General features: G+C 43.5%; 1 protein-coding gene across 12 annotated transcripts in view; it reads left to right on the top strand.

Annotated features, from left to right (window-relative positions):
* MAP4 (microtubule associated protein 4) overlaps window positions 1–14,050 on the top strand; it is a 421,944-nt gene extending 407,894 nt beyond the window's left edge. For 11 of the 12 annotated variants that reach the window (XM_033931948.1, XM_033931947.1, XM_033931950.1 and 8 more), the window contains 2 exons: window positions 11,593–11,773; window positions 11,950–14,050. In XM_033931948.1, the coding sequence (XP_033787839.1) occupies window positions 11,593–11,773; window positions 11,950–11,957 (189 nt within the window). In that variant the 3' untranslated portion in view covers window positions 11,958–14,050. The remainder of the gene's footprint in view (window positions 1–11,592; window positions 11,774–11,949) is intronic. The other variant, XM_033931949.1, reaches the window with a different exon arrangement.
* Window positions 14,051–14,654: the final 604 nt, after the last annotated feature.

The raw sequence follows: 14,654 nt of genomic DNA, 5'->3' as shown, positions 1-14,654 counted from the left end.
AAACCTCAGTTAATCTTCATGGGTTAAAAAAAAACTCTACTTTGTCACATAATCAAATAATCCAAAGAAACTGCAATGTTCTACTTAAAAGTACCAGGATATCAGCCTTCAAGGAGAGAGTTGGTTCTACTCTGATAGTCATACACAGATCTATTCAACACATAGGGCCGGATTCTCCAAAGTGCGTCTCGATTTTAGGCAGCTGTAGGTGCCTAGCCTGGGCCAATCAGGTCTTAGGATTAGTGAGGATGGGCGGACCCGCTATGCCTAAGGCCTGATTGGTCCAGGCTTCTAGAGCCTGGGCCAATCTGGCCTTAGATTTAGCGGGGATGGGCTGGGAAAGGGTGAGCCCGTCTCATTTCCACGAGGCGGGCCCGTCGGCTGGACGGCAGCAAGACCCGTCCAGCCGACCAACATGTAAAGGTTAGTTGGGGGAGGGAGGTTAGTTTTGGGGGTGGGGGGGGTCGTCGGGCTTTCCGGCAGGAGGATTGGGCATCCTCCTGCCCGCGATTACCAGTTTGGGGGGAGGGGGGTTCCAGGGGGGTTCCGGCAGGAGAACTGGGCATCCTCCTGTCGGCGATGGGACAGGCGGCCGCGACCGCAGCCGCTATACTTATTGCAGCAGGGAGATCCCTTGCTGCCATAAGTATAGCGGCCGCGTCTAATTTAACCTGATTCTCTAACCGGCGTCTGTACCATGGACGCCGGTTACAGAATCAGGGTTTAGTGTAGGACCGATTCTGTATAGGACACCTCTCCTGGGCGTCCTATACAGAATCAGGGCCATAATGTTCAGTTCCCAATTCATGCAAGTATATACTGCTAAGGATCAAAACAGAACAGGGGGACACTTAGCTGCAAACTTCATAGCACATGCCAGTCCATCAACTTCATAATCTTCTCTGGTGTGCTACTGTGTCCCACCACCCAACAGGGAATTCCTGTTTCGCCAAAAACCTGTGTCAGTGGTCCGTCCTCTTCCTTGCAGTCAAGAACATCTCAGCTCAAACCAGTGCTGTGTTTGAGCTGAGATGTTCCTGATTGCAAGAAAGAGGGCGAACCACTTATGCAGCTTTTTGGTGAAACGTGGATTCCCTGTTGGGTGATGTGATTAGAGTCGTGGGAAAGGAGGCAATGTTCAGTTGTGGATTAGGAATTTGTTATCGGTTAGAAAACAGGGTAGGGTTTCAATGGAGGAGGGTAACTAGTAGCGTGCAGTAGGGATCTGTACTGGGACCGGTGCTATTTAACTTTGCTGGAAATTGGAATGACGAGTGAGGTGATTTAATTTACAGATGACACTAAACTGTTCAAAGTTGTAAAAACGCAGGCAGACCTTAGGAAATTGGAAGACTGGGCATCCAAATGACAGGTGAAATTTAATGTGGATAGAGGCAAAGTGATGAATATTGGGAAAAATAACCCAAATCATAGCTAAGCGATGCCAGGGTCCACCTTGGGGATAGTGCCCAAGAAAAAGATCTGGGTGTCATTGTAGACAATACGCTAAAACAGAGGTGCCCACACTTTTTGAGCTTGCGAGCTACTTTTAAAATGACCAAGTCAAAATGATCTACCAACAATAAAATTTTAGAAAAACAAAAAGCACACTGTACGCAGAGAAAATGTGAATTATCATTTATATTCCAGGGTTTTTTCAAAGAGGTCAAGGCAGATGACTCTATGCAATGTCACCTGCGTAACAACTATACATAAATAGGCAAATATACCCCCTCCCTGTTTACTAAACCACAATAGCGGTTTTTAGCACAGGGAGCTGCACTGAATGCCCCGCGCTGCTCTCAATGTTCATAGGCTTCCTGCGCTAAAATCCGCTATTGCGGTTTAGTAAAAGGGGACCATAGTGCAAAATATAGACAGCAGATATAAATTCTCAAAATGGACACATTTTGATCACTAAATTGAAAATAAAATCATTTTTCCTACCTTTTGTTGTCTGGTGATTTCATGAGTCTCTGGTTGCACTTTCTTCTTCTGACTGTGCATCCAATATTTCTTCCCTTCCTTTAGCATGCTATATGCTTCCAGACCTCATTCTCTCCGCCAACTTTTTCTTCCTCTCTCCCTACCCCCCTCCCCTTTCTTTCTTTCTGCCTCCTTCTTTCTTTCTGTCTTTCTGTCTCCCTGCCCCCCTTTCTTTTTGTCTTTCTCCTTGCCCCCTTTCTTTTTTTCTGTCTCCCCTTTCTTTCTTTGTTTCCCTTCTTTCTTTCTGTCTCTCTGCCTGCCCCCTTTCTGTCTCTCTGCCTGCCCCCTTTCTTTCTTTCTCCCTGCCCTCCCCCAAGCCACTGCCACTGCCATTAGGGAACAGGCCTCCAAACCACCATCGCCCCAATCTCTCCCTGCTTCCCAACGCAAAAGCATCGGGCTGACCAGCATTCATCTCCCCAACGTCAATTCTGATGTCTGAGAGGAAGTTCCAGATCAACCAGGCAGCAATTGGCTGGCCTGGAACTTCCTCTCCGACATCAGAATTGACATCGGGTGGGGAAGGTTGGTCGGCTTGGCACTTCTGCATCGGAAAGCAAGTAGAACACGAAGGCAACGCGATCGACTCATGTTGCCTTCGCGATCAACCTTTTGGGCACCCCTCCGCTAAAACATTCTGCCCACTATGTGGCAGTGGCGCCAAAAGAGCAAACAAGATGCTAGGAAATATTAAGAAAGGGATGGCTAATAAGACTAACATCATTATAATGTCTCTGTATAGTTTCATGGTGTGACCTCACCTTGAGTATTGCATTCAGTTCTGGTTGCCTTATCTCAAGAAAGATATAGCAGAACTAGAAAAGGTTCAAAGAAGAGCAACAAAGATGATAAACAGGATGGAGTGCCTCTGTTATGAGGAAAGACTAAAAAGGTTAGGGCTCTTCAGCTTGGAAGAGAGACAGCTGAGGGGAAATATGATTGAAGTCTACAAAATTCTGATTGATCCACTTGGCCCAGGGAAGCCAAAAGGTTGGACACCCCTGCGCTAGACCATCCGGTAAGGCTTAAGGGTGGAGGGCTCACGGGGCTTAAAATAGCCCAAAAAATGAAAATGATTTTTTTGGCAGAAAATCACAAATAATCAAAACCGTAGATACGGAAACCGCAAATACAGAGGGGGAAGTGTAGTTGTTAGCTTCATTGCATGCTCCCTAGTCCTAGTATTTTTGGAAAAAGTAAACAAGCATAAGCATTTCACATCTACCTGTTCCACTCCACTCAATATTTTTATAAACATTTTATCATATCTTACCTGAGACCTAGCCACCTTATGTTATCCCATCCACTTTATCGCTTTCGTCACCTTTCTCTGTAACTTTTTTCTAACTGTGCTATATCTTTTTTTTGAGATGCGGTGATCAGAACTGCACACGGTATTCAAGGTGCGGTGGCATTATAATCTCATTTTTGCTTTCCATACCTTCCTTAATTCCAGAAATTCTATTTGTTGTCTTAGCTACCGCTGCTCACTGAGCAGAGGGTAGAGGGTTTCAATGTATTAACACCTAGTTCCTTTTCCCGGGCGGTGAATCCTAATGTGGAATCTTGTATCAGATACTGTATATACTTGAATATAAACCGAGGTATCATTTTTTTCCCTCCAAAAAGGAGGGAAAAATTGGGGTTGTCATGGTGAGTCAATCTATGAAAACTACTCACCTACCCTCCCTATCAGCTATCTCCCAAGTCACTAAACATAAATATCTGTGATATATATATATATCCCAAAGCTACCATATTCACAACAAGGAAAACACAACTACAGTCAATCACAATCCTATATAATAAAAGGCTAACTCGCTCATGCGCACTCCTATTTGTGTGCTTCCATGATCAGTAGTTCCGTGGCCGCATGAGTGCGCATGCGCGAATCCCCAGCACTTCCCTAAACTCGCCGGAAGGACTGGACTGTACGAGTCCCCAGCACAAGCGTGTGGCCGACCCAGGATCGTGAGAGGATGCGCCGTGCAAAGTGCTGCACACTACTGGAGGGGGAGGGACATACCGGCACAAACCTCCCGCCAGAGAGGAAGGGCTGAAGCCAGCAACAGCAGCGAATTGTAAACGCTGCTGTTGCCTGAAGCACCCGAGGCAGACGCTTCTCTCCCCTCCTAGCCCAACTCCCGCTGACTCTGTGACCCTCCCAGCGAGATGACTTTAATATCAAACCTCCCTCCAGCGTTGGCAGCCGCAGCAAGCTAAACAGGCTGCTTCGGGCTTTCTGCCGTTGAGTCCCTCTGCCGCGTCACTGATGACATCATCAATGACGCGACAGAGGGACTCAACGGCAGGAGAAAGCCCGAAACAGCCTGTTTAGCTTGCTGCGGCTGCCAACGCTGGAGGGAGGTTTGATATTAAAGTCATCTTGCTGGGAGGGTCGCAGAGTCAGCGAGGGTTGGGCTGGGAGGGGAGAGAAGCGTCTGCCTCGGGTGCTTCAGGCAGCAGCAGCGTTTACAATTCGCTGCTGTTGCTGGCTTCAGGCCTTCCTCTCTGGCCGGTCCTGCCTGCTTCCTGTTTTCATGAAGACAGGACCGGCCAGAGAGAAAGACCTGAAGCCAGCAACAGCAATGAATTGTGAATGCTGTTGCTGACCAATGAAGTAGTTAAATGAGGAAAGGGAGCAGAGGGGGAGAGAATGGCTTGGCGGGAAGGAGGAAGGTATGCTAGACCAAGGGAAAATGAAGGAGGAGATGGAGAGAGGACATATGGAACAGAGAGAGAGAGAAGGCGGACACTGGATGGAAAGAGAAGAGAGGGGCAAGACAGAGGGTGAACAGTAGATGGAAGGGGTAGAGAGAGGGAGACACACCGAATGGAAGTGTGGAGGACAGGGGGAGCAGACGTTGGAAGGAAGTGGGGAGGAGAAAGAAAAAAGGCCACATGCAGGATTGAGGGAAGAGGATAGAGTTAGAAATAAAGATAGACAGACAGGGGGCCAGGGAAAGACACAGACAGAAAGAATGACAGCGTCCAAGGAGAGAGAGACAAATTTAAAAAAAAAAAAAAAAAAGACAGACAGACTCTAGCACCCGTTAATGTAACGGGCTAAAACACTAGTCTTAAATAAATCAGACTTAAAACTCAAGAATCCATATGCAGCTCAACACCAGAGAAAGAGAAACCACACTCTACACCTTTGGAAAATAAAAAGAAAACAGTGTATATTGACAGTAAAACTGCATTCTCTGTTATGAAATTAAAAATAAAATTATTTTTTTCTACCTTTATCTGGCTATTTTATTCATGTTTATCCTAGTTTCTGCTTTCTTCTGTCTTTCCTTAATTTTCTTTCAGGGACTTCAGTCTGTCTGCCTTTTCTCTCTTTTACTTCATCTTCTACATCCTTCTCTGACTTAACCTTTTTCTTTCAGTTTTCCTCCATTTATTTTTCTGCATCTCCATCTGCTTCTATTTACAGCTTTGCATTTCTGTCATCCTATTATTCTCCAGTTTTTTAGCTTCCATCTCTCCCCCATTCCAGCATCTTTTCTTTCTCGCTTTTCCCCCTTTATTTTCACTCTTCTAACTAGTATTTACTGTCTTGCCTCCTCCATCCAGGGTATCCTCTCCCCTCTTTCCTCCAACACTTCATCTCTCTCCCTCCGCCTCCATCCAAGAACTCTCCCCATCACCCTTTGCCATTTCCAGCACTACCTACCTGGAACTCTGGCTGTGGGAAATGGAGTTGTGGGTCCGGGGGAGGCCCGAAATATGAGGCAGGAAGCTGGTTCCTCCTGCCGCCGGCCATCCATGCTGTTTACTGGCCACAGGAGGGAGGAAGTGAGGAGTCAGTGGCACATCTGGATTACGATGAGTCCTGCCTTCTGCAGAGCCTATAGTAACTTTGCAAAAGGGAACACCTCCACGGCGCCTGGCTTCTTCATTGTCACCTAGTTTAGAGGGATCGGTCTCTTTTTTTTTTTTTTACTACAATGTACATAAGTCTTTTATTTGCTTTTCATATTCTTTAATTTTCTATCATCTTATCTCCCATTCTGTTGTTGTTCTGGTGATCTATAAAACAGCTTATAACATGGGGCAGTGTCCCGGTCTTTGATATTTTCTGCAGCTGTCATCCTTCAAACAGTTTTAGGACTACAGCTTGTGCTCATGCTTTTAGATGAATAAAGGGCAGCATAGAATTTGCTAAACTGCTTAAATATATACATGAAGACTAAGCAGCAATCACTAGACTTTAGTCGTGTTTTACCAGAGACTATCATATATGAATATGAGTCGTTTTAAAGTGAATTTGCACTCTTATTTCACTGATTAGCTATCCATCAGGCTAGGAGCTTGCCTGCCTGGCTTATCACTTTCAGCATAATAAGAGTTTCCTAAGAAAATGATGGCCCTAGTCCATTTACTTGAGCAGATTATTATATTTGTCACTGCAGGCACCAAAACAGTTCAGAGGTGCCTGTTAGGAGATATTTCTGTTCAAGCTGACCAGAATTCTCTGTGTTTAAGTTCTTGTTAAATGTGGTTGCACGCTGTAAAGCTGATAATTTCCCCTGTGGTGTTTGCCTTGCAAATTATAGAGGGGGGAGATGAAAATTAACATGATATTGGAAGTATTCATGCCAGCTAGTATTTCTCCGTCTCTAGCAGCTGATAGGAAGTGCTATCCTGTGTACCTTAGTTAGTCTGGTAGGCAAAGATTTAAACCAAAATAAGGAAAAGGGATGGGGGAAGAAGAAAGCAGGACCATAGTTTGTATAAGGACAAACTGATACAATTTTTGCCTTTTATGCAAGAGCAAGCCTAACCTACATTGGCAGTCCTAGAAGATGTGGAATATTATGGCCTGGAGCAGGGGTGTCAAAGTCCCTCCTCGAGGGCCGTAATCCAGTCGGGTTTTCAGGATTTCCCCAATGAATATGCATTGAAAGCAGTGCATGCACATAGATCTCATGCATATTCATTGGGGAAATCCTGAAAACCCGACTGGATTCCGGCCCTCGAGGACCGACTTTGACACCTGTGGCCTGGAGTCTCAGGTACACCCCACCACCACGCCCCTGACAGTTCCTGTTGGGGTTGCTGCTTGTGCCCCAGTCCTACTCTCCTCCTTAGGGGACCCTTAAGTGCCACTTGTTTGGAGGCAGTGCTCAAAGTCAAAGGACAATAATATAGGTAAAGAATTGCTTTTAGCCTTGTGGGAACAGTGATTCAAAAAAACTTGTGCAGCTGTTGGTTGGGAAGTATTTGGACACCAGACATACTTCATCTCTTGTATTAATGTGTTTTTGACATTTCTCTGTAATCCCACCATTTCATACCAGTAAGGTTGATGTCCTCTCATCCGATATTGATTGAAACTTTGCTAGCAGGTGTTATGTTAATCAAGTTTTCTATTTCACCTTTACCGATTTCAAGGTTGGATTTACATTACAAGAGGTTGGGTCAGTTACCCAGGAAGTTACAATTGACAATTTGACACGGACATTCAATAGAGTTGCTAGTATGTAGTTGCCATTACAATTATTGATACAGTTAGGTCATAGTTACAAATACATAGTTACAAGTTCAAGTCGGTCATCGTTGACTCATCGTTATGTCCCAGGAGTTGCATTGGACAGTTTAGATATGGGTTTTTGTAATTACCATTTTGGTTACTTCAGGGCACAGAAATGCTTTTAAGAAAGTTTTCTGACCCTGAGGATAGTGGTCACAAGATCGTAGTTGGTTCCAGCATTTTGCTAATTGATATTGGATGGATAAGATAATTTGCCTGGTAGACTTTATATTGTTGCAAGTTTGTGGAATATCTGTTGGAGGCATCCTGGAATAGGATGGCCAACTCTATTAGGAAGTTGGGGGTAGTGCCTGTGATATCTAATTTAAACTTGATCCTTGTGGTTATAGGCAGCCAATATAGTTTCATATAGTAGGGCTGTAAGTGTTCTGATTTCCATAGTCCATATAGGAGTCTTACTGCTACATTTTGAACTAGTTGTAGATGTGATGGTAATGTTTTAGAGCAAATAACTAGTGTTACATTACAGTAGTCTAGTCGAGATAGATTAAGGATTGCACTAAAATTTGGAAAGCCTCTGTTTCAAAGTATTTTCTGCTGGATCTTAGCTTTCTCATCACAAGGAAAAATTGTTTTATTATTGATTGTACATGGCTCTTCATGAATAGGTGTTATCAATTTCTACTGCTAAGATTCAGGATTGTAGTTCTAATGGGAAGTCAGTGTTGTCTACTGTAACCCTTGAAGTATAGCATGGGTCAGTTGAGGGTCCTAGTCAAAGGAATTTGGTTTTGTTCTTATTTTGTTTGAGATAGTGGGTTGAGGTCCAGTTTTCTATGATATGGACACATTTTTGACAGTTGGGAAGGTATTGGTTAATGCAGCCATTACAGGTAGCACAATCGTTATGTTGGCCTAGGTGAAATGTTTTTATTGTGCGAAATCAAGGATTGCATTAAAAGGCTGAATACTGATCGTGAAAGTAGGGGACCCTGCTGCGAGGGTGCCAGCTGTCAGAAAGTTCACCATCCTTGCGTGCAGCATAGTGCCGAGTGGTTAGGAAGCCAAGAGAAGACTGTAAATTCGAAATCACTGAAGATCTCTGACATTTGATCAATGTTTACTAGGCCAAATGTAATAATAATAATAATAACGATTATTTTATTTTTATATACCGCTATACCAAAGGTTCGAAGCGGTTCACAACAAGAAAGTTAATACATGCAGTGTAGAATAAAATAAAATAACATAAATATAAAAACAAGCAGTTAAAATTGAAATACATCAATTAGAAACATAGATAATTTAAAAAAACGGAACACATTAAGATATCTGCCTATTGAACTGGTGTGTATTTAACAGTTTTCTAAAATCAAAATAAGTTTTAGGTCAAATTGTGACCTTTGCTTAGTAGGGTTTTTTTGCTGCATGTTACTAGTGGTGGTGGGGGGGTTTTTTTTCCCCCCCCTGAATTCTGATTGAAGGGTGGAGGATATTGAAGCAGCGTAAGTAGCATTTGAGTTGTTCTGTGACATATCCTGCCATCATTTTGATAAATAGAGGAGATCAGCTACTGCCTGATAACACAAGGCAACAAAAAAACTTTTTTTCGGAACCATCTGACAACACAGCACATTTTTCTACATCAGTTTTTCACCCTGATTTCAGATCTGTTATTACCGGTAGTTTGGGGTTTTTTCAGTCACGTAAACTTTTAAAGTTATGACTATTGTTAGTTTATAGCGTTTTAGCATATAGGGTTTTAAGAATTGCAGCATCAACTTTAAAGACATGTTGCAGTACCTGATGCTAGTAAAAAATCTGAGAAAAAAAACTCCATCATGAATGCCCTAAAAACCTGTTTGAGGCATCCACACCACATCCTTGGGTTTGTTGCAGAAAAGTTAAAAGTTTGAAGGCCACAGGTGTAGGGCCTGGGCCACGTCACCAATCTCCATGTCAAGTGCTGATGTGCAAGCGTGAAATAACATAACAACAGATTTCTAGACCACATAATCATAAGTTCTATGCAGTTTACAAAAGATTATTCTAAAGAAAAGAAAACATGTTTTTTTTGAAGAGTGCAGAAATAACTAATTTATCAAAAATTTAGAAAAAAGATAAGTTTTCAGCAACTTTCTAAAGTACTCATATGAAATGGAATTCATTAAGAGTGATCGGAAATCTTTGTCATCCAAACCACCTCAACCAGGCATAGTAGGAAAACTCACACCCCATTCACACACCCCTCAATCAAAGAAGTTAAACGGAAAAAAACTATATGATGGCCTCCTAGCCACTCAAGCAGCAAAACTAGACAACCAAATCTCCAGTCTACTGATAGCAACCCCAGACTACAAAACATTCAGAAAAGAAATAAAGACCCTACTTTTCAAGAAATCCCTGAAAAAAACTTTTAATACCACAAGCTTCCTTCTTTCTTCCCACTAACTCCCCGACCCCCCGAAACAACCTGCTCTACTCTTTATTTTCCCTGAAAATGACCAGATATCTTTTTGTAATACACCTTCTATAACTCTTTTGTAATCCGCCTTGAACCGCAAGGTAATGGCGGAATAGAAATCCCTAATGTAATGTAATAATATGCACCAATCCCTCCATAATCTTTACAACAAACGGAATGGACGCTATAGGTTGATAGTTTGATGGCAGAGAAATTGATTCCTTATTGTTTTTAATAATTGGGGTGATAATTATATTACCCTCTTCTTGGGGAAAGATACCATTATCTAAGGAATCAGCTATCCATTCTAGCACTTTTAATTTAAATCCTGGAGGTGCACAAGACATGAGATTAGTAGGACAGGAGTCCAACATGCAGTGTGATTTAGAATATCTACAAAAGAGTTTGGAAAATTCAGCCCAAGCTGGGTTCTCAAAAGTCGACCATGTTGGATCTACAGGAACCTCATCCTGGACCCTACTATTATAGTCTCTGATATTTCCCGATTACGATGGACGTGAGGTTCGTAAATCCTTAATCTTAGAGCTAAAAAAGTAGCTAAATCATTTGCAGTAGGTAAAGGTAACTGATGTATTTGTAAATTTTTTGTTGTATTAAACATCTTATTCACCAGGTTGGATAGCCAAGCAGAACTTTGGCGTTTTTCATGTTCCCCTGGTGTGCTGTTACCTGCTTTGTATTGAAGCACTCTGGTCTTTCAGCCTGGGATACACCGTGTTATCCCACAAAAAAGTCATGTTCTTTTGAATTGAGACTGAATGGGTTACGTCCCTTTGCGTGGTGGCAGCCCCAACTGGGGTGGAGGTGATCGCTTAAATCTGATCTCGCATTTACTTTCAGGGAGTGCAGGGAAGAAATCGCTGAAAGTGGTTACCCCTGTCCCAGCTAGCAGGCTGCGGCTACATTTTTTTTTTTTTGTTTAGAATCTGGAGCAGCAGCCTGGACTAGGTTGGCTCATTCTCCATAGCAGAGGTTCCTTCCTACAGTGAATTTTCATCATCCAACAGTAATGGAGAAAGCTGAGTAAGCGGAGCTGAGTTGCGCAGCACTCGGCCAACTTCAAATTTTAAAAAATATATACTGTATATATGATTATTCTAAACCAGGGGTGTCAAAGTCCCTCCTCGAGGGCCACAATCCAGTCGAGTTTTCAGGATTTCCCCAATAAATATGCATGAGAGCTATTAGCATACAATGAAAGCAGTGCATGCAAATGGATCTCATGCATATTCATTGGGGAAATCCTGAAAACCCAACTGGATTGCAGCTCTCGAGGAGAAACTTTTGACACCCCTGTTCTAAACAGTTGCATAACCATACATTGAGCCTGGAGATCAGATCTGCTCTAAGGATTTATTGCTTCCGTTTAGCTCTGACAGCATGCAGTCATGAGTGGATGTTTAGCATAGCTCAGCAGTCTTTGCTTTCATGAAACCCATTCTGAGTCGCATATATAGAGGACAAGGATCGATTTCTCACTGGCCTCAATTTCAACATGAATGTGTCATTGTGTAATGTGTGTGAGGGGGTGGGAGGTTGGAGGAAGGTTCCACCTTTGTACAGTTTTGTCACTCCATCTCATTCCCATGTTTGTATTGACACCCCCATTATTTCATTGTAGACTGAGGGGAGCGAAGAGGCAGGCGAGTTGGCTCAGACTCCGGAGAACGGAGATCTGGCAGCGCCCCAGGGCCTGACAGGCAGTGAAATGCGGGAGAATGGAGTAGGGGAGGAGACTGTACCCGCTGAGGGTGGTGACCAAAGGGAAGTTCAGAGCTTCAGCACTCAGATACAAGAAACAAGTAAGTGCTTGTGCTGCTTTCCTCTTGTCGGGTTGTGGCGCTGTCAGTCAGCGACCTCAAACCTGACCAGTGAACAGGGCAGGTGCTCCCCTTATGTTCACTCTGTTTTTATCATTATTTTTTTTTCTTTGCTTTAGTTTTCATTGGTCTTAATCAAAACAAATTTTATTTTCCAGGCATCTAATGATGACTTTGTGGTGTCGTCTTCCATTCCTTCCCCTTTTGTCTTTTTTCCCCCCTCCTTTCCCACCCCCATCTTTTTGCTGCAGATTAAAACACAAAAGCTGACGTTCCGTGAACATGCCAAGGCTCGCACGGACCATGGAGCGGACATCACGTACCAATCCCCCAACTTTTCCGACAGCACTTCCCCGTGGCGCAGCACGTCTGTCAGCGAGAGCCTCTGCTCCACTGCCTCCTCCCCGCTGCAGCGGCAGGCAGCTGTCTCTTTAGCTGGCGAGGCTTCTGCTGCAGCTTATGCTCAACAAGGCTTGTGATTTGTCGCCCCCCTCCACCCGTTTCCTGCCCTGTGCTTCCGTAGAGTACTCCAGCCTAACCTCATTAACTCAGCATCTGGCTTTCGGAAAAGAGTGGAGGAAGAGGAGTGTTCAGCAGCAAAGTCTATATTACAGCCTGGTTATTCTTCTTCCCCGTCCTTTGAAGGAAAGGGGGAGGCAGGAGCAGCAGCCTCTCGTACCTCAGCGCAATCTGTGAGCAAAGGCAGCAGCCCTGGGAGCTTCAGAAGTTCCTTTCCACTCCACAATTACCATATCCTCTATTGGGCCTTTTTTTTTTTTAGGAGAACAAGTCCCCTCTCTTAACTGAAGGGGGGAAACGTTGACTGACTCTGTTGTACTACTTTCAAAGTGACATTTGGGTAAAGGGGCAGAAACAGTGTCCAGGCCACACCAGATTTGTTTAACTTGGGGGTCGGAGATTCCAGCAAGATGGCACTAACATGTCCGCTGAGGTGAGTTAGGCTGTTTATAGGAGCTGCAAACGCAGCCCAGTGTGCCAAGAACACCATCCACAGCACTCCTAGGAAATGTGGGATGAAGCCAAGACAAAGTTCATGAGGATAAGCTGGTCTTTTTTTTCTTTCTTTCTTTCTGACGTATCCTTGCTGCTTATTAAGTATTTAACAAAAACTACATATAATACACAGGCACCACTAGGCTGTTTTACCTTTAGACTTTAACCGTTTTGTTGTGATGGAATATTGATGATGAAATTGTGTGCTTCCAACTGTAATTAGTTTATTTTCCTTCCCCCTCGTTTCCCTAGCTGTAAGACAGTAAACATTAATCGCTACAGCAGTGCTAGCTTCTTATCCGCATATCAAACAATTGTAACTGTAAAGTTTCTCCTCCGTTTTTTGGTTAATATGGAGCAGTTTCATGGGATTAAGCCATGTTGTGAAGCAAAGTTCCTAAGGACGTAGTGTTTGGGTGCAGGCCGCTATAAGGGGACCGAGGGCTGCTTCGGGTCATTGTGTGAATCCTTGCTAGTGCTCGTGGTGGCAGCAGGGAGTACTCGACTTGAGTAGGCGTTGGTGGCTCTTTGCTCTGGTGCCACTGGTCCTCCACTTGCAGGAATTTTCCTCTCCTGTCGGTGTTTCAGGATGGCTCTTGGGTCCCCTTAGAGGTAGATTGAAGTAATGCAAGCCAATCATGGCTAAGGCAAGGGAATTGTTCTGGGTTTATGAATGTTGATAAGAGAGTGACTGTGTAGTCTTCATTATAAATCAAGTGTTGGGGGGGAGGAGGAAATGCTTTTTAAAGAGTAGAGCAGACTTGCATCTGTATTGAGAGGGAGGGTTTAATGGCAGGGATGGTTTTGGAGTCTTTGTAGGGTAGAATAGAAGAAATGAAATCATTCACAGCTGTGATTGGGGAGAGGGAGGGGAGAAAAAAGAATTCTGTATTGTGGTTTGATGTTCTAATGTATTCCGTGTGTTGTGAATGACAGACACTAATGGAATTAAATGTAAATAAAACCTAGTGTTTTTGGGTCTTAGAAAAACGTAATTTAAAACAAAAGCATAACGAAATAAAAATACAGGGGATCAAAGTAAATTAAGTGAAAACAAAGAGAAACTGGCTCCGTGGCACAGGGTGGTGAAGGTCTGGCCTCTCCTGGGTTTGGAAGGATTTCTCTTTGCAAAGCTGACAATGACATGACATCCCGCAATCTGTATTTACACACGATTCTTATTGCACTTGTATTTTTTATATAAAAAATTTGCATGATTTCTAATAAAATGATATTAAAACGTAACAGAATTGCATTGAAGTGGTGTAATAGTTTCAGAAGTACTTCTTCCTCTAAATCAGGGGTGTCCAAGTCCCTCCTCGAGGGCCGCAATCCAGTCGGATTTTCAGGATTTCCTCCATGAATAGGCATGAGATCTATTTGCATGCACTGCTTTCATTGTATGCTAATAGATCTCCTGCATATTCATTGGGAAAATCCTGAAAACCCGACTGGATTGCAGCCTTCGAGGAGGGACTTTGACAGCCCTGCTCTAAATGCACCATGAAATGAGTTATTCAGATTTGCATCTATGAAAAGGATTTATGACATTCTTCTCCTTTACCTCTACTTTGTCATCTGTCTGCTTCCAGAAATAGGTGTGGTGGCCATGTTGGTCCACTTTAACCCTTTATTTGGCGTTGTTGCTCAGAAGCAACGTGTTTTTTTGTGGCTCTTAACGGGAGATCTGCGCCTCCAAACGCCTGTTATTTGGCACGGTTGCTCTCGTTCAACATCAAGCTACGTAAAGCAGCCATTTCACCATCTGCCAATTAAAGGGTTAAAGGGAATAAAACATCTGCCCATTAAATGGTTAAAGAGAATAAATGGGAATAAAACAAAACAGATA

This window comes from Geotrypetes seraphini, chromosome 2 (assembly GCF_902459505.1).
Source record: "Geotrypetes seraphini chromosome 2, aGeoSer1.1, whole genome shotgun sequence".
Taxonomy (NCBI): domain Eukaryota; kingdom Metazoa; phylum Chordata; class Amphibia; order Gymnophiona; family Dermophiidae; genus Geotrypetes; species Geotrypetes seraphini.
The sequence above is the reverse complement of the archived record's forward strand: the minus strand, read 5'-3'. Positions and strand labels throughout refer to the sequence as shown.